This window comes from Typopeltis vanoorti, chromosome 16 (assembly GCF_054136105.1).
Source record: "Typopeltis vanoorti isolate ZY-2024b chromosome 16, IOZ_Tvanoo_1.0, whole genome shotgun sequence".
Classification (NCBI taxonomy): domain Eukaryota; kingdom Metazoa; phylum Arthropoda; class Arachnida; order Uropygi; family Thelyphonidae; genus Typopeltis; species Typopeltis vanoorti.
Window position 1 is genome coordinate 72,480,497 of NC_143564.1, and position 22,835 is coordinate 72,503,331.

Here is a 22,835-nt window from a genome sequence, read left to right on the forward strand (position 1 = left end):
CTTCTGTAAGCATGTGCATAGGTGAAGTAGTTTTTGATTAACGATGATATAGTCAACTGTAAATTTGCTTTCTTACCATTCCGAATATATTTGAATGTTGATTATTTTTTTCTCAAATGGTAATAATTATTTTTAAATTATTACAAAAAAACAAATATCCAATAGTTCTTGACCATTATTATTTATATAAATGTTTCCATATGTTACTGAGTTATTTTGAAATGGATTATTTCCAATTCAGAATCCTCTTTTCTACCTTCTTCAAGGATATAGATTCCTGTAGTTCTTATTTGTGTTCAATTTAATTATTATAATCCGATTATTACAAAAGTGTAATTTTGTATTTTAGATTTCCATTTATTATCAATTAAAATGTTCACTCCATTCGAACCTCTGATGTGTTGCCTAGTGATGTGTCTGTTAAAACTCGGTGTGTTTCCTCATTCCGTAAGAGTCAGGCTAACTCCCATTCAGTAGAAAAGCCCATTAAGTACTCGTCACATATTAGTACAATCTAAGGTGTCATTTTCCTGTTGTGAAACTGTTATCATAACCTTTCTGAAACTCCAACTCGAACTTCATTTCCTTATCGGCTACAGTTCTCCTATCTGGGATATGTTCTTATCATCTCTAAAAAAATCAGCAGTTATGTGCACATTAAATTCCTAGAAATGTTACTATCGATCACTCTCCAGGTAAATAAAATACCTCAGGTGTTTCTACCGTAGCAATCTCGTCCCTCCAATTTAACCTCACGAACTGTTGGAGTTCTGGATGCTCGCAAAAGTCAGCGCCATTCCAAATACTTAAAAAAAATCTAAACCTTCTACGATCGAACTGTGTTTTATTGCAACTGTAGGAGATTTTGATATTTACAGAGATTTCTAATAAGAAAGGCTCGATTGTAGCAATACTCCTACAACTAACATAGCTGGTGCTTATTCAGCTTCGTTTATAGACAATACCTGATTAAGATAGTCTGGGAACCAAATCACATATTTTAAAGAATCTTTAATTACAAGTGGTTCTTTTCTCATTGTTTCTACATACACATATTTTCTATATATTTTAGGAGATGGGACTCGCCTTCCTTTTTTAAAAGTGCAGCTGTACTAAATGTACTATGGCCAGCCTACTGTTTCCTTATGAAAGATTTACATTTTTGAATCACTGTTACTGAAAGTGGTGCTCTGAATCCATTACATCACTGCTCTCTGGAAATTTTGACATTAATCATAAATACCTGTACGACTCCATAGCTCTTACATCCCAATAAGTGGGACATCAGAGTAGGATAACTGATATTTATCGCTTAGTTTATGGAATAGCTCTTATTGGACTATTGAAAAGAAATATACTTCCTCTTTAGCATTGTTATTCTAATTAAGTTCTGCAAACAAACAGAGGAAAAAAGTTCATATCTCAGAACATTTCAAGTGACCAGAACCTACTAATGACGTACCGAAAGTAAATGTCTTCAGGTATCGAATATAAAAAGCTTCCTATATGAATGCGATTTCGTAAGTGAGAACTTTTCAGCTTTATTATCAGAAATTACTGTAAAATTATTTAATAAAGAAGAAAAAAAAACAGTAAGAGTTCATATATTTATTTAAGCACATAATTTTATGCACAATATTTACATCAATTTCGGATAACACTTGTGTCAGAAATCATTCTATATTGTAAAGTAATTAAAACATCTTTGCAAACCAACCGACTTTGGTTTTAATTTAACACGTCGTACGTACTTCTTCCTTAGGAGTCGAGAGTAGAAACTTTTAATAAAGTCTTTTTTCATCCTCAGGTGGTGTACGACGTTTTTTGACATAGTACACAATTACTGCAGCGATTATCGCACATCCTAATAGAACGCCAATTACAATACCTGCAATTGCTCCCTTGCTAGGTTTATGAGGACCCTTTGTAGGCTGTGGAGATGTTGCTGTTGTCTCTGTAACTTTGGTATTCGTTGAATGAGTGACTGGTGGTGATGTGGAATTGGTCACTGGTAAATCTGTTGAATTTCCAGTTACAGGTGGTAATGTTGAATTGGTCACTGGCTGCAAAGTGGAGTTGGTCACTGGTGGCACCGTCGAATTGGTCACCGGTGGCGACGTCGAATTGGTCACTGGTGGCGACGTCGAATTGGTCACTGGTGGCGATGTCGAATTGGTCACTGGTGGCGATGTCGAATTGGTCACTGGTGGCGACGTCGAATTGGTCACTGGTGGCACCGTCGAATTGGTCACTGGTGGCACCGTCGAATTGGTCACTGGTGGCGACGTCGAATTGGTCACTGGTGGCGACGTCGAATTGGTCACTGGTGGCGATGTCGAATTGGTCACTGGTGGCGATGTCGAATTGGTCACTGGTGGCGACGTCGAATTGGTCACTGGCGGCACCGTCGAATTGGTCACTGGCGGCACCGTCGAATTGGTCACTGGCGACAACGTCGAATTGGTCACTGGTGGCAACGTCGAATTGGTCACTGGCGGCACCGTCGAATTGGTCACTGGTGGCAACGTCGAATTAGTCACTGGCTGCAAAGTGGAGTTGGTTACTGGTGGGAACGTCGAATTGGTCACTGGCAACACTGTACTGCTAGTCTCAGGTGCAGTGTTGTCTATAAAAAAGAACAACTGTTTTGTATCTTAAATTGCATAATGAATAAACACCGAACTAATAATGTCCATAGCTAAATGACATATATAGTACAAATGAAGTAAGGAATACTTTTTCCATTAAATAACAGAACATTATAAAGTGACCTTATGATTACTAAGGTGTCACAGTGACCCACCGTTACAGATTCGAGAGACATTCGCTTTCAATTCATCGTTGTTGTTGTTTTTTGTACGGTGTTCTTTTAATCATATATGCACAATATAAATGTTTTTACACTTGACTATTTGCAACACGTCACATGATGGAATTAACAGGCACATTGCAGCAGCAACTGTTAAACAAAGCGCTTTAGAAAGTTAGACTATTCTGATTACAATAATCATTAGAGCCAACATTCAACTTACTGTAACTGCAGTCCTAGGTTGAATACTATTGATCTGCCATGTTATTTGATAGAAATATTCAATATGACATAACACAGAAAACTGTAAGCGAAATATTCGTTTAATGAAATAATAAGAGCACTTTGAAATTGATAAATCGGTGCAGACCTTTTCCTCCTCCTTTGTCTTCACTGGCTGCAGATGGAACTCGTCATTAGTCGCAAAGTGGAATGGTGAGGTCGAATTATTTAAACCAAACTCTGAATACAGTCGTTTTATACGCTACTCAAATTAAAAATATTAGCACAGTTGGAACAACTGTGCTAATATTTGTGGTCTACATAGAAAGAAGGGGATTCCCTTCCTTTGTAAGTAAACAACTTTTATTGATTGCGTTATTCAAACGATTTCGATAAATTTGAAATATAGTTATTATTATTATTACTATTCTTCTTCTTATTATTATTATTCAACTGCAATCCATTCCAATCAAGCACACCCCTAAGAGAGAAAAATCTAGCTCTCATCCCCTTCTTAGCGGGATTCTTTCTAAGCTTCCAAGGATGCCCTCTCGTTCTTTCCCCACCCTCCATAAATTGAAAAATCCCATCAATTGAAATACTGTATGAATCTTTCAGAAGTTTGTAAGTCTCAATCATATCACCCCTCTTTCTCCTGCTTGCTAGTGTCTGCAGTCTACAAATTCTCAATCTGTCTTCATAATCGGTATTCCACAAATCTGATATTATTTTAACACTCTCCTCGGCACTCTTTCCAATATATCAGAATCATAACGGAAACTGGGAGACCAGACCTGCGCCCAATAGTTCAAATCCAACTCAAAGAGACAAAATGATATCCTTATCTTTACATGTGAACGACGTTTGTTTCAGCATTGCAATTATCTTTTGAATTGTATTTGCAATCTTTGCTACATGGCCTCTAATTTGAACTTACTATCTACTAACTTCAAGATCGATAGCCTGATCACTTTCTTCTAGCATATCTGATATTGCATCACTTAAGTATTGTTTAAATGCTCCCCATGCACTGTCGATATTCTTCCCATCCATCAACCGATTCCATTCAACTGAACTCAGTATACTCCTCAGTTGTCATAATTTCCTGCTTTGTAGTTCAGCATGTAGCCTTTTCTGAATGGAACATTTATAAACTTAGTCACTTCCCAAGTGAGTACTGCATGATCACTGTCACTAACCGGAGGTAGAATAGTTACAAATTTAATTGAAACGCCCTCTGACACTATAATCAAATCTAACATTATTTGACCTCGAGTTCCTTCTCTCCCATGCTGCTTGAGTAAGTTGTCCCGCAACAGCTCAATAAATGAATTTTCATTCTTTTCATGAGATTCTACAGCTACCCAATCAATATTTGGATAATTAAAGTCTCCCATTATGATTACTCTTTTCGCGCTCATCTTGTCTATTTGATGATGCATTTCTGCATAACTAGCAACCGATCCATCAGGTCTGTAACAACACCCCACTATGTAATTAGTCTTGTTAGATTCCACCTCATACCAGATGGCTTCAAACTCATTGCCACATGAAATACTGTCATTAGTATTACAATCAGAGGTCTCAACTCTTACTGGATTCAAGCCATCCGATATGATTAGCAGCACTCCCTCTCCTCTCCTATCCTCTCTATCCTTCCTAAAAATACTATACCCTTTACACCCGATACCAGTTAGTATGTCTGATTCTGATAGGCAGGTTTCACTAATACTTACAATCCGAGGTCCCAATATATTGACTAAGATAACAATCCCTTTATTTCTGATTCTCCTAGCATTCGTGTACAGACATAATAATCTACTTGCATTTTCTTTTGTATACTCTTCTCTGCAGTCTGCCTGCCACAGTTGGACAACTTGCAGATCTCTATTCTTCTCTAGTGTTTTATATATGTAGACATCTTTGTACACGTTTGATTGGTCCGAACCGGGAGAACACAAAGTTGAACTCGTTCTCTCCTCGTCAACATTTCCATGCCAAAGCCCATCCCCTCATTAACACAGTTATATAACATTGTCGCTCTTGCACTCACATTCACACCATTCCTCCCTTTATAACTTAGTTTCCATGACTCACTGTGTTAGGTCTCATACCAGTTATTAGTTTTTCTAGACTCCTGATACCAAACGCAGTCAGTGTAGGCCGTCCCTCTTATACAAATCTAATCTTCCCTCAAACTCACTTCACACGTCTAAAAACTCGCATCCATTCCTGCTACACAGCAAACGCATCGAATCGTTTGCCATCAAAGCCCTTCGTCTTAATTAGTTAACAACTAGACCACAACTCTACAACTAGGCCACTAAAGTTTTCAACACAAGTGGATTAAAATATAAAGAGAATGTAAGACTGAAGACTCCACCTAATGCAAATTGATACTATAGGTAGGAGCGTTCAACTAATTAACTGTTTATAATTTCATGTAAAAAAAAAAATATAAAATAACAATAATATCCTAAAAATCTCATATTTTTATGTCAGTGAAAAAAAAAAAAAGAAACAGAAGTCTGGTTACAATTCAAAAGCACTTATTTCACTGACATATTGTATCAAGTTTTGAGGATTTGAATACTCTGAAGTTTCCATGAAACGAAAACAGCGGTAACTAGAATAGCAGCTTAGCTGTTATGAAAAGACAAAAATGTAGTTTCATATTATGAAAACAAACATGAGATTAAATGTTTGCTTGCGTTTTTTTTTTATTTTTAGAAAAAAAAAATTTCGTTTCTTTTTTTTATTTTTAGAAAAAAAAAAAAAACGAAAGTTTCTTGACGGAACATCTTAAATATCATCATCTTGCAAAGCAACAAAAGCGGCAAAAGATTAAGGTATTTTTTTTTTAAATAAAAATCAACTATTTTATTATATAAAACAAATAAAAAGATTTATAAATCTGGTACCAAATCGAAATGGTTGTGATTAGTTTTTAAATATGAAACCTTTGAAGACTCGTTATTCAAATTAATATGCAGCTTGCTTTTTGAATACGTTTTGGATTAGCATTTCTAATAAAAAAAATCAAACAATTAATTTGTGAATCTGTAAGAAACAGGACTGCAACCATTTAAATTGATGGGGGAAAAGCCGAAATTTAAATTCGTAATCCCAAAAAAATAATAAATAAAATTAATGTTTAAAAGTTTTTAAGAATTTTGATGAACCTTTATTGTAATTACTTTGTAAAACATGAGACATCGTCTATTCTATGAGCTTGAATTTAAAACAGGTCTGGAAAGGTCATTTGCTTCATTTATCCCCCCTCCGGCTACGTTGAACCATATGTTACACTTCAATATATCTTTACATGAAATATAATTATTGTTTCATTTATATTTTACCCTAAGGGGTGCTTAAGGGTCAAAGCTGTATAACTGAGAGGAGACCTCCACATAGCCTTTAAAGGAATGCGGAGAACCGACCAGGGCTTCTGACTTAATGTCCAATCCTCACCTTCTCGTGGTGCACCCTGTTGGGTATCTACCTGGATACTGAACGAACGAGGATGGGCTGGCAATTTGGGATTTAGCCGACCAAATTGTATTCTTATTGGTTAAACCAAAATAGAAAATGATGGTACAACATGACAAAATTTCATGCCGGCTGGGGCGTCGCCCGGTTAAACAAGGCCCCCGTTGTTTTCGCCAGGGAACCAGGGCGAACAGCGAAAAGTCAGCTACTGGAACAAATCTGAAAACAAACCCCAACTCAACATCACCAGAGTTAAAGATCGGTACTATCAATGTAAGAAGCCTGAATGGCAAAGAAATGGAGCTAGCTGAGGAATTAGATAAGTACCAGATCGACATAATAGGGGTGACTGAAACAAAAAAGACCAAAACTGGTGAGATCTTTCTGAGCAATAAATACAAAATGTTATATTCAGGCAATGACAATCACGGAAAAGAAGGAGTGGCCATAGTATTCAACACAAAATACGAGGCTAATCTTCTTGAATGGCAGTCAGTCTCAAGTAGAGTAATGTGGGCAAATATGAGAATGGGGAACTGGACAATGAGACTTATTTGTGCCTATGGTCCCACAGAAGGTTCTACTAAGGTAGAAGTGGAAGAATTTTTTGAGGCTTTAGAGAGAGCAACTGACACAATGAAAAAGGAAAAGTTGGTCCTTGTTGGGGATCTAAATAGCAGAGTAGGAAATGATTATCAGACATACAAAAATATTTTGGGAAAATTTGGAGAAAAGAGCAAAGCTAATAATAATGGCAAATATCTGTTGGATTTCTGCTCAGGACATGGGCTTGTTATTACTAACACCATGTTCCAACATAAAAATGTGCACAAATTCACATGGAGAGAAGAGGCTAGGAATAAGAAAACTCTCATTGACTATGTTATTGTTGATAGTGATGTTTTCTCCCTGGTGCAGGACACCAGAGTGTACAGAGGATTTGAAATTGGAAGTGATCACTATTTAGTCTTGAGCAGGATAAAATTGAATTTCATATTGATAAGAAAAATATGTAAAAAAGTTTTAAAGCGAATAAAAGTTGAGCAGCTCTCAGATGCGAACTGTAGACTAAAATACACAAAGATTATTGAAGAAAAAAATGAAAGAGTTTGAGAACAGGAATCAAACCTTGGAGATTCAGTGGCAAACTCTGAAGAAAACATTGATTGATTCTGCCAGAGAGGCATGTGGTGAGGTTGTGTGCAAGGATAAAAAAATCAGAACTCCCTGGTGGACACAGGAAGTTAAAGAGGCAGTGAAGGAAAAGAAGAAAGCTTATCAAAAGTTCCTGGCAAATAAGTCAGCTTTTATTCTTACAGAATACAGAGACAAATGTAAGAAAGCTAAACAGTGTGTAAAACTAGCTAAACAAAAGTCATGGGAGGACTTTGGCAAGAATATAGAAAATAAATATCAAGAAGGTGGCAAAATATTCTGGAGGTTGTTGAAGAAGCTTAGGAATGGAGGAAAGAGTGCTGTAAAAGGAATTAGAGATGATAAAGGTGACATGAAAACAGGAGAAAAAGATATCCTTGAAGTATGGAGTAATTACTTTGAAAAACTGCTAAATGAAACAAGCAGTGATGACAGCACAGTGATAAAAAACACTGACGAGGCATGCAGTCAGGAATACATATCCATACTTGAAGTAGAAAAAGCCATCAAAGGCTTGAAATGTGGAAAGGCAGCAGGAGTAGATGATATTCGACCAGAAATGCTGAAGCATGGTGGTATAAGAGTCTTACAGTGGCTGCACTGCATAGTTCAGAAAGCCTGGACAGAGGAACGAATTCCTGATGATTGGAGTAGAGCTCTCATAGTACCCATATATAAAAAGGGAAATAAAACTGAATGTGAGAATTACAGAGGTATTTCCCTACTGAGTGTTCCTGGCAAGATCTATGCAAGTATACTTGAGAAACGGTTGAGAAGAATTGTGGAAGAAAAGCTTGGTGAAGAACAAGCTGGATTCAGGCCAAATAGAGGCTGTCAGGATCAGATCTTCACTTTAAGACAAATAGTCGAGAAAGCATGGGAATATAACAAATATCTGTATTTAAGTTTTGTCGATTTGGAAAAGGCATATGACAAGGTGCCAAGAGAGAAGCTATTCAATACGCTGCAGTTATATGGTATCAATGGGGCATTATATCAAGCAATACTTAGTCTTTATTTGAGTTGTAAGTCAGCAGTTAGAATTGAAGGAAGTACAGGAAGATGGTTTAATGTTAAATGTGGTGTGAGACAAGGATGTACATTATCCCCTCTGTTATTCATTATCTATATGGATCACATTATATAGGAATGTGGTATTAAACCTGATATCAAAATTGGAGATGTTAATGTCAGCTCTTTGCTTTATGCGGATGATGTTATACTTCTAAATAAATCTGCTACAAGTCTGCAAGATTCTCTGACTAAATTGAATAGCTGTTGTAATAGATATGGTATGAAGGTCAGCAATAAAAAGACAAAAACAATGAAAATAGGCAGAATCATTGAAAATGTCAACTGTGTTGTGAATGGAGAACCTGTGGAACAAGTAAAACATTTCAGCTACTTAGGCACGATTTTTACTGAAGATGGTAAATTAAATATAGAAATAGACAACAGAATCAGCAAAGCTGGTATGGTGGGAAGTCAATTGAATAAATTCATATGGAATAAAAAAGAAATTAGTCGGAAAACTAAATTAGCTGTATACAAGACAGTGTTCAAACCAGTTTTAACTTATGGATCTGAGAGCTGGGTCAGAAGTAAAACACTTGACCAAAGACTAGAGACCGCAGATATGAGAGTCCTGAGAAAGATTAGAGGCGTGAACAGATGGCATCAATGGCAATATCATATTAAAAATGAGGATATTAGGAAAGAACTTGACATTGTCAGCATCCAGGAATGTGTTAGCAGAGCTAATCTCAGGTGGTATGGTCACTTAAATAGAATGGGAGAGGAAAGATTAGCAAAACAAGTGTTCTCTGCCAGGTTGACAGGAAAACGACCCAGAGGAAGACCAAGATATAGGTGGATTGATACGGTACAAAGTGCCTTAGACGATAGAAATATAAGATCTGATAATGTTGGAGTCTTGACAAGTAACAGACTGATTTGGAGGAAAATTGTAGATAGGAAGTTAGTAATGATGTAATTTTTTCATGTAGTACTGTCATATCCTGTACACCCCTTGAGGGTACATGGCAGGAATTTGATGATGATGATGATGATGATATTTTACCCAAGCAAACATGGAAAGTTTGTACAGAATAACTTCGCCACTTTCTAAAAAACTTGCTCTTCTGTGCATTAGTCTTTCTAAATTTCAGTAACACTTCCTCTCTCCTTTAGAATATCACAGGAACATATTCCTTCCTACCATTTATTTTTATATATTTTATATACGAAATACTTTATTTATATAGCGTGTACTGATTATCATCATGAAATTCCGGATATGTACTCTCAGGGAATGTACAGGATATCGCGATAGTACTACATGAAAAAGTTTCGCCATTACTAACTTCTGATTAACAATTTTCCTCCAAATTAATCGGTTATCTCTCAAGACTCCAACATTATCAGATCTTATATGTCTGTTTTCTAAGGCACCTTTTACTGTATCATTCCACCTAGATCTTGGTCTCCCTCTAGGTCTTTTTCCTACCATTCTGAAAGAAGATGAAAAAAAAAAACACTTGTTTTGCTAACCTCCTGTCTTCCATTCTGTTTATGTGATCATATCACCTGAGATTAGCTTTTCTCACACATTTCTGAATGTTAACAATGTTATGTTCTTTCTTAATATCCTTATTTTAATACGATACTGCCATTGATGCCATCTGTTCACTCTGTTAATCTTTCTCAGGACTCTCATATCTGCGGTCTCTAGTCTTTGGCCAAGTGTTTTACTTCTAACCCAGCTTTCAGATTCATAAATTAAAATTGGTTTGAACACTGTCTTGTACTATATAGCTAATTTAGTGTTTGGACCAATTTCTTTCTATTCCGTATAAATTTACTCAGCTGATTTCCTACCATAACAGATTCACTAATTCTTTTGTCTATTTCCATATTTAATTTGTTATCTTCACTAAAATTATGCCTAAATAACTGAAATGTTCTACTTGTATATTCTTCTCCATTTAGGATACAGTTTATGTTTCATGTTCAAGATAAAGTTCATGTGTTCAATGTCTCTGCATGTTTTCATTGCCTATGTCTTTTTAATGCGGATTTACATACCAAATTTATTACAGCAGTTATTTAGTTTTTTAGTCAGGGAATCCTGCAGATTTGTACTGGATTTATTTAGATGTATAACATCATCGGCATAAAGTAGAGATCTGAGATCAACATAACCAATTTTGATATCAGGTTTAATTTCCTTCACAATGTGATCCATATAGATAAAGAGCTTCCTTGTCACACACACCTGATTTAAATATCAAACCATCTTTCTGTATCTCCTTCAGTTCTAACTGATGAATTACAGATTAAATAGAGACTATGTATCGTTCGATATAATTCCCCATTGATGCCATATAACTGTAGAGTTTTCAACAGCTTTCCTTTTGGCACCTTATCATATGCCTTTTCTACTAAAAGGCATATGATACGAAACTTTAATACAGATATTTCCATGACTTCTCAACTAAAGCGAAAATCTGATCGTAATAATAGCCTTTATTTGGCTTGAATCCAGTTTGTTCTTCACCAAGCTTCTCTTCCACAATTTTTCTTAGCCATTTCTGGAGTATACTGCATAAATCTTACCGTTAACACTCAGTTGTGAAATACCGCTGTAATTCCCACATTCAGTCCGGAATTCAATCATCTGACCAGGACTTCTGAATTATGTAGAAAGCAAAAACCAAAATATATAAATAACAGATCTTGTTTTTCATACTAAACTAGTTGATATTTGAACGTTTGACAAGTGTAAGGGGCTACAATTTATAAAACAATGATTTGCACTAATTCTGTTTCATAAAACCTGGGGCCAAATATTTTTACACTTATAGTTTCGGAATTAAGATTTCGAATTCCTTATAAATTCTTGATTAACGGACATTTTAGAATAAATATCTGATTTAACCTTTAATGATGTTTATGAATAAATGTTAGAACTCTGCAAGTAATGTCCTTCCTCCCTCCCTTCCGTCCTGTCTTACACTTAGGCGCAACTCGTATCGTACTATGCAGGAGTTTGAAACCAAAACTAACGGAAGAGGATGGTTAATCCTTATTCCCTAATGTCGTATGTCGTATATTGTACATGTTCTAATAGCAAGTTAGGCTGACTGCGGGATGAATAACCCTTCCAACTCCCTATGAGACTGGCTAACTCGCCTTCAGATGAAAAGCCTGATAAAGGTTCTCTGTGTCCTACACAGGATTCGAACATAGGACTTTACAACCAAAGGGCATCGTCGAAACCGACGGAGTTGCAATGGCTATGCAAGTAATGTAAATTGTGGAAAATGGTAAAATACTGATAAAAAAATATAACTAAAATTGTATGATGTTTACATTAAAACATGCCATTTAAATTTATTAAATTAATTATTATTATTTTTAATCATGGATCCAATTTACTGCATCAATTAATCAAATGACCAGTTCAAAAATTGTATGGAATAAAATCCGGAAAATAAAAGGCAGATGTAGTACATATTGTTTGTCTACCTTAGATAAAGAAGTGTTATTGCTGATCCCAAAAACTATTATAGACACTTTGGGAGAAACTTTTGCTAGAATCTCAGCAACAGCTTCATATTCTCCTGAATATTTAATGCTGAAAGAGCACAAGAGAAACAAAGGCTTAATTTTTCTACCAACATTCTTCAGCCATATAATCAGCCATTTGTTAAGGAGGAACTAAAAAGAGCTCTCCTACAATCTCACCCTAGTGTAGTAGGGCCTGATGACATGATTATGAAATGATAAAACATCTACCAACATCTTCTATGGATCTTCTTCTCTTATTATACAACAGAATACTTGCAGAGTAAGAGTTTCCAAATTCTTGACATAATTCAATTGTCATTGCTATCCTAAAACCAGGAAAAGATCCAACACAAGCAAATAATTATCGACCCATTGCTCTGACCAGCTGCCTTTGTAATATACTAGAGAAAATAGCAATGCCAGACTTCTCTGGTATTTAGAAAGCAACAATCTTCTTTCCCGTACACAGTGGTTTCCGTAGACATCGTTCAACTTTAGACCATTTGGTTCGTTTAGAAACTTGTATAAGGGATGCATTTCTGAAGCGAGAACTTCTCGTTTCAGTTTTCTTTGACATGCAAAAAGCTTATGACACAGCCTGGAGATATGGCATATTAAAAGACCTCTATAACCTAGGCCTCAAAGGACACCTCCATGTATTTATTAAAAACTTTCTGTCCAGGCGAACTTTCCAAGTCAGAGTGAGAAGTACGGTATCTCGACCATATAATCTAGAACAGGATATTCTTCTTTCTTAAATGTGACCCTTTTTGCTATTAAAATTAACTCAATCATTGAACAGCTTCCTCTCACTGAAGACAATGCTCTATATGTTGATGACTTCACAATTTACTGTCACTCATGTAACATGAGGGTAATTGAAAGACAACTTCAGCAAGCAATTGATCGTGTCTCTCTGTGGGCTCTTAACAATGGGTTTAGGTTTTCAACAGAAAAAAGTGTCTGTGTACACTTCTGTCGAAAACGTACTCATCACCCAGATCCTGAATTAAGAATGGGACATACTGTTATTCCAGTAGCTACAGAAACCAAGTTCTTGGGACTCATCTTTGACAGCACTCTTTTTCTAGCACACATTCGTCAACTAAAAGAAAAGTGCAAAAAAACTTTGAACCTCCTTCGCACTCTGTCCTCTACTGAGTGGGGTGCTGATCGAGCTTCATTGCTCCATCTTTATCGTGCACTTATACGTTCAAAGCTGGATTATGGGTTTCAAATCTATGGTTCTGCAAGACAGAGTAACCTATGATGGTTGGATTCCATCCATCATTAGGGTATATGGATACTGGTGCCTTTCGCACATCACCCACTCAGTCTTTATGTTGAAGCAAATGAATTGCTCTATCACTTCGACGGAAACAGTTATCTCTTAATTATGCCCTAAAAATAAAATCTCTCCCAGATCATCCTACATGTGGGAAGCTCAATATCACACACGTCAAACGCATACCAAAAGGATGTATGTTAAAGAAACTGTGCAAGCTGTTGGTATCAATGTTGACAACATTAGCTACACTACAGCATCCCTCCATGGCAGGTTTGCACACCATCCTGCAACCTCCCACTTTGTCAGCTACAGAAATCTTATACTGCATCATCCATCTACCTGCAATTGTTTAATGCACACAGAGCAGCACACGCTGATTTCTTACCCATCTATACTGATGGTTCAAGAAATACATCTGTTGGCTGTGCTGCTGTGTTTCCTGACATTATTATCTCAAATCAGATCCCACCAGACTGCAGTAATTATACAGCAGAGTTACATGCCATTCAGCTTGCACTTGTGCATATAAAAAGAAAACTGCTACCAAAAGCGTATAATTTACACAGACTCATTGAGCTCTTTACAGACTATCTCCTCTGCTATGTATAATCCACATCCAGTACTTTATGAGGTGCTACACCTGTTTCACAAACTGAAAATCCTTAATTTTGATGTTCAGTTCTGCTGGATTCCCAGCTACATCGGAATTAAGGGAAATGAGACTGCAGCTGCAACTGCTAAATCAGCTCTTACCTTCTCCACATATGGAACAGTTTGACAGTTCCATACAGACTACAGACAGCTTATAAGATCAAAGCTAATTTTTCAGTGAGAGTCAATATGGCAGAAAACATTGACAAACAAATTATATGACATTAAACCTGAAATTAAGCACTGGCATTCTAGTCAACGTATAAAGAGAAGGAAGGGGGTTGTTCTTGCTAGGCTCCGCATAGGTCACAGTCACCTTACACATTCTTATTTACTGAGAGCTGATGACCCTCCCATATGTGAAAAATGAAATACACATCTCACTATTTATCATATTCTGGTAGAGTGTCAACAATTTACACGAGAGAGAAATGAAATTTTCACCTATCTAACCAAGCCATATACACTCAGGGCAATGCTAGCAGACTCATGCAGATTGCATGATGTTATTAATTTATTATTATTATTATTATTATTATTATTATGTGACACCTTCAGGGAGTCCAAAGACTCATCGAAGGAGAGTGTGCCAACAGCATCGAATGATTGAATCCCTTCCAACTATTAACCGCGCTCAAACTTGCTTAACGTTTTGCTAGTTATTAGTAGCAGCGGCTCTACCAATCGACCAGCCTTTGTACAAACACATTTTACTGTAAATTTGTTCATATGTAAATACTGTATTGCTTAACTTAACTTTTATACATACATATTATTCATTAGTTTAAATTTTGACCAATTATGTATTACTGTAGGCCTTGATCTTGTATATTTGTGTCACCGTGTTGTAACTTTGTTAATATGTAAATACCACAATGCTAAACTTAATTTTAATGCATATATGCTGTATAATAATTCCTTTCTGACTCTTTATGTATTAGTATAAAAACATTTGTTGTAATATTACTATATGCAGATACTGCTTTCCTTGACTTGTTTTGTATGTACATATGTTAACCCATAGTTATCTATTTATGTACTGCTGAAACCTCTGCAGTAATTTTGTTTATATGTAGATACTGCATTGTTTAACTTAAATTTTGTATATGCATTTTATTTACTAGTTTATTTTTCGACTAATCATGTATTGTTGTAGGACACCTTGTCTATTTGTGTATCTTCTAGTTATTCTGTTTATATGTATTGCTAAATTCTGTTTATACTGCATTGCTAAATTTAATTTTCATCAATGCGTATTGTATAATAATTCCTTTTTGCCTATTTTTCTACTGCTGTAAAAGCATCTATTATAATTTTACATATATGTAGATACTGCATTCCTTGGCTTGATGTTGCTTATTTTGTGTATTAACTTATATTAACTATTTTTGTACTACCGTAATAACCTCTGACCTCGTGTGTTTCTGTGCCCTCTACACCAGTTCTGTTTATCCGTAGATGCTGCTTTGTGAAACTAAATTTTTGTACAGACATATTGTTTACAATTTTCTGTAACTGCTTATTTATAGTTGTGACCTTTAGAATGGCACAGTATGACCTGTGACCTATTCGCACAAAGACAAAATAAACTATAATTGACAATTGACAATTGACATTTATGTCTTTAAGGGTGAAGCAAGATGCTTTTCATATTCCCCGCTATCTGTCGTGGTTACAGTGAGGGTAAAATTTACGAGCAGTTTGCTCGCCCTGAATGGGCATGGAGATTATGCATCGTTATAGGAGGCTAATATAGTTTTTGGTCTTCTATATTTGAATATGTCCGTTGGCTCATATGCTGCAGCTTGTTGAATCAAATCATTGGGGTGTGTGGACGTCTTTAGAAAAAACTTGGAAGCTAAGGATTGTAGATAAGAGAGAATATATGGAATATTTGTGTCTCTATGGAGCTGGCTGTTTCTAACATACCACGGGGCGTTCAGAATCATTCTCAAGCACTTGTTCTGCACACGCTGAATCTTGATAATGTTAGCGTTAGAGGTGTGGCTCCAGGTTGGAGAGGCATAGGTGATTATGGGACGAATCGTCATCTGGTAAAGTTGCAATTTGATTCTGTTGCTGAGCTTGCTATTTCTATTAATTAGCGGGTAAATCTGAGCTATGGCTTTAGATGCTTTTGCACATGCAGACTTGATATGTTGGTTGAAAGATAGCTTTTTGTCGAGAATTACACCCAGGTAATTTGTTTCTGTCTGCCAGGGAATTTTAGTATTGAATAGTAACACATCTCCTGCAGGAGACATTGGCCTTTTTGAGAAAAGAACCGCTGAGCTTTTCAGGGGGTTGACTTCCAATCTCCACCTAGAGAACCAACCCTCCAGCTTTAGAATGTTTTCTTGAAGCTTTCTAGTAACGAAGTGGGGTCTGAGGGATCTGGTTAGTATTGCCGTATCGTCCGCATACAGCGCTAAAATGGAAGTCATCGGATTGTGAGGGATGTCTGACATGTATACAGAAAACAGCAATGGAGCCAGTAGAGATCCCTGTGGCACTCCAGCAAAGATATGGCGCTGGGACGATATAGAACCGTTAATTTTAACTTGCATTGTTCTATTCTGAAGATATGAACGGATTAGATGAACCATTTTTAGTGAGATGCCGGCTGAGATAAGTTTGTGCAGGAGTCCAAAATGCCAGATTTTATCAAATGCTTTAGATAGGTCTAGGAAAACAGCTCCTGTGTACTGGCGCCAGTTGTAGCTGGTGATGATATATTCCACAATTCTATGGATTTGCTGGGTAGTACTATGGTGTTGCCGAAAACCAAACTGTTCTTTAGGGAGGATGTTTAGGTCATTTATTGAGGTTTGGAGTCGTGAGAGGATGACCTTCTCTGCAATCTTACCCAGGTTGGAGATGAGACTGATTGGACGATAATTCTGCGGTAAGTGTGGGTCTTTGCCTGGCTTATGTATAGGAATCACATCAGCCAGTTTCCAGGTGGAAGGAAAATAGTGAAGTCTTAAGATTGCATTTATTATACTGGTCAGATGCACTATAGCTTTTCGAGGCAGCAGCTTGATCACCCTGTTTGAGATGCTGTCTGGTCCAGGAGCTTTATTGTTCTTAAGTTTTTTAATAATATCATATAATTCAACAGGTGATGCGGGTGCAATATGATCAGCACTGGTATCCGGGAGGTTTAGTGCATGTCTAACCTGTCTGTGGATTTTATACAGATGATTGAAATCAATGTTGTTATAAGATGGTTTGCACTGATCCTCAAGATTTTTAAGTATGGCTTCTGCCTTATCTGCATCTGTGTGGATTAGGCCCTGGTTTGAGATTATAGGGGGGAGGGATCTGTTTTTGTTTTTGATGTTTCTCAGTAGGTCCCAGATAGAGTGATCAATAGGTGAGATAGAGGCTAACTTTTTATCCCAAACTTCGTTTCTATGCGTTTTAAGTGCATCTCTTACTGCTCCATTCAATCTATTAAGCACTGTCTTATCCTGAGGAGCGCGAGTGTTACGAAATCTCTTCCTAGCTCTGTTCTTCTCTCTGATCAGGTCCATAATGTCCTCAGGCAAACGATCAGGCTTGGGAACAGGTTTCTGGAAGGTTGCAACCATTATAGCGGACTTAATCTGTTGGGTGAGGCTAGTCACTGCAGAATCCACATCTTCTGGTGTGCATATGTGTGGGACGGGTCCTATTTGATCCCGAAGTGCTTTAGACAATCTCTCCCACGATATGCCTGAATGAGGAGGAGACAGGCATTCTTGTTCTCCCAATTGCAGTAGAATTGGGTTGTGATCCGACGACAGCTCGTTTAGTGATGTAAGGCTGTACTGTAGTTTAATGTCTTGCAGGATGGCTATATCCAAGATGTCAGCAGTGCCAGATGTACTGAGATGAGTTGGTTCGGTAGGTCCAGCCACAACAGCATGGTTTAATCCTGTGTAGCTAGAAAGGATACGACCATTTTTGTTAGTGGATTTACTGTTCCAAGCAGGATGCTTTGCATTGAGGTCTCCAGCGATGATGATCGGTCCTTTTACTCCAAGGATGGCATCCAGATCTGAGGTCAATAATGTCTTTAATGGAGGGTTGTAAGCAGAAAAAATTTTGAGGTTCCCAATTGAGTTTGTGAGAACATTGATTCCTGTGATTTCGAGGTTGGTGGTAGTAGGGTTGGTTATTGAGTGATGATTGATATAGCTTTTGATAAGAGTGGCTGTACCTCCACCTCTATACCCAAGCCTGTCGTTTCTGTAAATCTGATACCCTCTGATTTTCAGGGTGTCAGCAGGCCTCAGGTGAGTTTCATTAATTAGCAGTATATCTGGGTTGTATCTATTATTAAATTCCTGGATTTCTAATAGTTTGTTTTTTATACCGTTGGCATTCCAACCGATAATCCTAAGAGAGTTTGGGACGATTTTTTTCCTATGCATCAGAGAGTGCAGATAATATGGATTGGGTTTGCTGTAGGAATCTTTTTGTGACACTTAAGGATGGATTTGAGTTGCTGAAATCCTGGAGCATGTTTGCAAGAGAAGAGGTGATAACAGCTGATAGATTTGAGTGTGGAGTATTCCGGTTCTGGGTTTGTACTATCTGTTTGGAGCGGGCCACATCAGCATATGTTCTTACTTGATGTTGAAGATTCGTTTTCTTAAGGGGCTCAGTTAATGATGGGCGAGCACCAGTTGTCATGTTCTCACTCTTGGAGAACTGAGTAGCCTGAGCTTCAGGAACTCTCGCATTAGATGACGAGGTAGATTGATGACTGGGATCATTCCATCTGTTTTTGGGATGATGCATACACCCTCTATAATTAGCAGGGTGGGGACCCCCACAATTAGCGCACTTAGCCGGGGTGGTTTTTGGCTTGGCGCAGGTGTTTGTGGGGTGATTCTCGCCACATTTTACGCATCTGAACTGAGCTTTGCATAGCTTCTGGGCATGGCCAAATTTTTGGCACCGGTGGCACTGCCCAGAAGATGATTTCTTTCTCAATGGTTCTGTGGTGATTTTGAGTCCACAGATTGATTTTAAATTATAAATGTCTTTGTAGATGTTATGAATTTCTACTAAGACTAAAGGCATAGGTGTCTTATTTGATCTAAACATTCTAGTGACCTTTATGGGGGGTAGTTCCTGTAGGTTAAGGTCAGTAACTATTTCATCTGTGTCAATATCCTCAGAGACTCCTCGTAAGACTACTTTCAGATTTTTTTCAGAGGCAAGTGAAAATGTGTGATATTGGGTTCCTCTAGTATCCAGTTCCTTTGTAAGGTTTCTATAGTCAGCCACCGTGGTGGGCTGAATTCGTATTCCCTCGTCTGCATTTTTAGCAGACGTGTAATGAATTTGTGAATTTGCCATGATGGTTCTGAGTGTTGTCCATCTCTGCTTTTCCCTTAGGATAATCGGTGGCACCTTTTCATTGTGGGAAACAGAGGGATCTGAAATGGGAACATCCTCTTCCATACCAACAACATTTGTTGATTCAGCAGCAAGAATTTTTCTCTTCTTACGTGCGTGAGTTTCTTCTTGATCAGAAGGATTAGAGGTAGAGACAACTAGATTGAGTTTTTCCTCCACTTGTGGGGAGTCTTCATTTTCCTCAACTTCAACTTCAGGTGAGGAATACAAATTTAAGTAGCCGGGCCAATCCCGTTCAAACTTTTTGAGGAGCTTTTTAATAAAACTGAGTGCTAGCTTTTTATCGAGTGACTCAATAATAGTGTCGGGGTCAATCATGCTAGTAGGCCATGTCAACTTGAACTTCTTTTGTAGTTTATCAATGAGTTCAAGAGCTGGCTCTCTTTCGAGCAGATCAGCAAATACGTCCAGGTCAGGCACGCTCATATCGATTTAGTTGCGTATGTGCGTTAATAAAATATCCCGCAGGTCTAAAGACCTGCCAGCAGAAGTTTTTGTAAAATATCCCGCAGCCGCAAAGGACTACCAGCAATATCAAGCATAGGCGCGTCAACTAGCAACAAGATGTTAAAATACAACAACGACACTAATGGCAGTAGGCCTAGCGTATCGCCTTTGCGAAGTCAGTTGACTTACCTTGTATGGGAAATAAAATGTAAAATGCCTGTTTATTGCGGCAAGCAAATAACTGATATTACTAATGAATATAAGCATAAATCTCTGAAAACTTATCAGTCAAATACACAATTCACCATCAATAACACACGACACAAAACACTAACACGCGAGCCGCCATTTTCCCACTCAGTCCTCTCCAGAATCATTTTTTCATTCATAAACTATAAACCAGTGGCGGCCCGTATATAAGCACTGACACTGCAGCGCCCCCAAGGAAAAACTGAAAAAATTAAAATTTGTTTGTGTTTATAAATAATAACAATGCTTACAACATTATATAAATGCAATACAACATGTTAAAGGTCACAGCTTATGTTTTGACATTGATTGAATAGTTAATAATTGGAATTGTTCGATTAACGCTTTAGATTACGAAACAAATGCAGTGCGATCTAACCGATATTCGTTTGCGCTTGTCATTGCACGCTACGTCATTCCCAACTGTAACTGCTCAAACGGCAGTGTATTTTAGTATGCTTACGCATACTATTTTCTGTGAGATATGAAACGTTTATTATTGGTGCGTGTGCGTGGTGAACTATTTTTTGTAAATCTTATTTATTATTTTGTTAAAATAATTATTTATTTATTAAGATACAAGGCTGAATTATGGCGAGTGTCACTGTTGAAAATATGAAAAGAATAATATTTTTTCAATTATCGTTACACGAAACAAATGCACTGCGATCTAACGCCGATATTCGTTTGCCATGTCGTTGCACGTTACGTCATTAGATACACTGCTGCTTGGGCAGTGTATCTTATGCCTGCGCTCGTTATTTCTGAGATATGAAACGTTTATTACTGGCGCTTGTTCGTGGTGAACTATTTTTTTGTAAATCTTATTTTATTTTGTTAAAATAACATACAATTATTTATTTATTATAGATACAAGGCTGAATTATGACGAGTGTCACTGTTGAAAATATGAAAAGAATAATATTTTTTCAATTATCGTTACACGAAACAAATGCACTGCGATCAAACGCCGATATTCGTTTGCACTTGTCATTGCTATTGATACGAAACTTTTATTATTGGTGTTTGTTCGTGGTGAGGATGAAATATTTTTAATAAAGCAATTTTTAATATGTACATTTATTTATTAATAAATTCGTTACTGAAAAAAAATGTTTTTTTCAATAACGATTTTATATATATATATAAAATCGCACGCGGTCACCTATTCAAATATGACTGTTATTATTCTGCTTTTTATTAAGCTGTAAAGTTCATTTTTTACCGTGTTATTTTATGTCTTATGTTTTTATTTCTCACCTGAAGAAGTCGGATCACCGATGAAACTAGTTGTGATGTATTAAAGGTTTTTGTTATACTTTCTCGGGTTCTAGTCAGTTAAATTTATTTTTATAAATATATATATATATATATATATATATATATATATATATATATATATATATATATAATTATTTCTGCGATATCAGTTTGGTTTGGTTTATAGCAGTGGCAGCTGGTGAAAATTTTAAGTGGGGGTGCTGCATATATATATATATATGCAGCACCCCCACTTAAAATTTTCACCAGCTGCCACTGCTATAAACCAAACCAAACTGATATCGCAGAAATAATTGCGCTCTTAATTGCAATCTCAATAATTGCATTCTTAATGCATTTCATACGTGGCTTAGATTTTTTTTTATCCTAAAAAGAGTTTCTATTGTTGAAAATTATGAATTACATTTTAATGATCGCACATGTACACTTATTTTCATCAGATAGATCTCTTGCTAAAATAATTCATTACAATGTTGTTTACTTAAATAAGATCGTATTAGTGATACATCTTAAGTTATGCTGGATAAATCAAACATCAAATCAGCTCAAAACAGTTTATGAAAACTGTTGTTTTAATAAACAAGTGATTTCAGAAGAGGAACCGCTCACAAATATTGTTTTTTTTTTTTTTTAAATTTTACCATTCTAATAACATTTAAACAGACAAAATTTTTCAGGAGCATATTTTTTTTTTTAACTTCGTCTGCTACATCTGACTTAAAGCATACTTCATTGCGATTAAATTTTAGTGATATTAAACGATTTAGTAGTAGAAGTAAAGTGAAAACATTTAAAGTATCAAACCCTACACGATGTAATAATATTAATAGGTATACGTACTGTATAGGCCCGTGGCCAGAACGAAGAGGATCTGCGCTGTAGCTGTAGTAACCAACATCTTTGTCACTTAATTGTAAAAGGAAAACTGCTAGCCGACACGGAGTTTTGTTGCAGGTAGATTCGATAATGTGAAACCTTATGATTGCGAATACGCCTCTTCAGATTAATGTTTCCTTGATAAGTAAATCTAGATGGACGCAGTCTTTGTGAGGAAATGTTTCACCGAAACCCCTAGCAACTATCAAACTTCTTGATAACGAAGATTTATCTCTAACTGGAACTCTTTTCGCGACCAGGAACATATAATCTTATCGCATATTTTTCTTTTCTAATCTTTAGCCCAGAATAAACCAAATACAGACGAGGAATTCAATCTAAGGCAGCACCGTGAAAACAGTTAACAACAAGTTGATCTTGTGGTCG

The 22,835-nt window shown here is 36.7% G+C and overlaps 1 protein-coding gene across 1 annotated transcript; it reads right to left on the reverse strand.

Moving 5' to 3' along the window:
* Positions 1–1,593: 1,593 nt before the first annotated feature.
* Positions 1,594–22,830, reverse strand: LOC150098125 (uncharacterized). The gene is made up of 2 exons (XM_090406200.1): positions 22,413–22,830; positions 1,594–2,626 (listed from the first exon to the last, which is right to left on the reverse strand). The coding sequence occupies exons 1-2, from the start codon at positions 22,468–22,470 to the stop codon at positions 1,782–1,784; spliced, it is 903 nt and encodes a 300-aa protein (XP_090262326.1). The 5' UTR covers positions 22,471–22,830; the 3' UTR covers positions 1,594–1,781.
* Between the last annotated feature and the right edge of the window lie 5 nt (positions 22,831–22,835).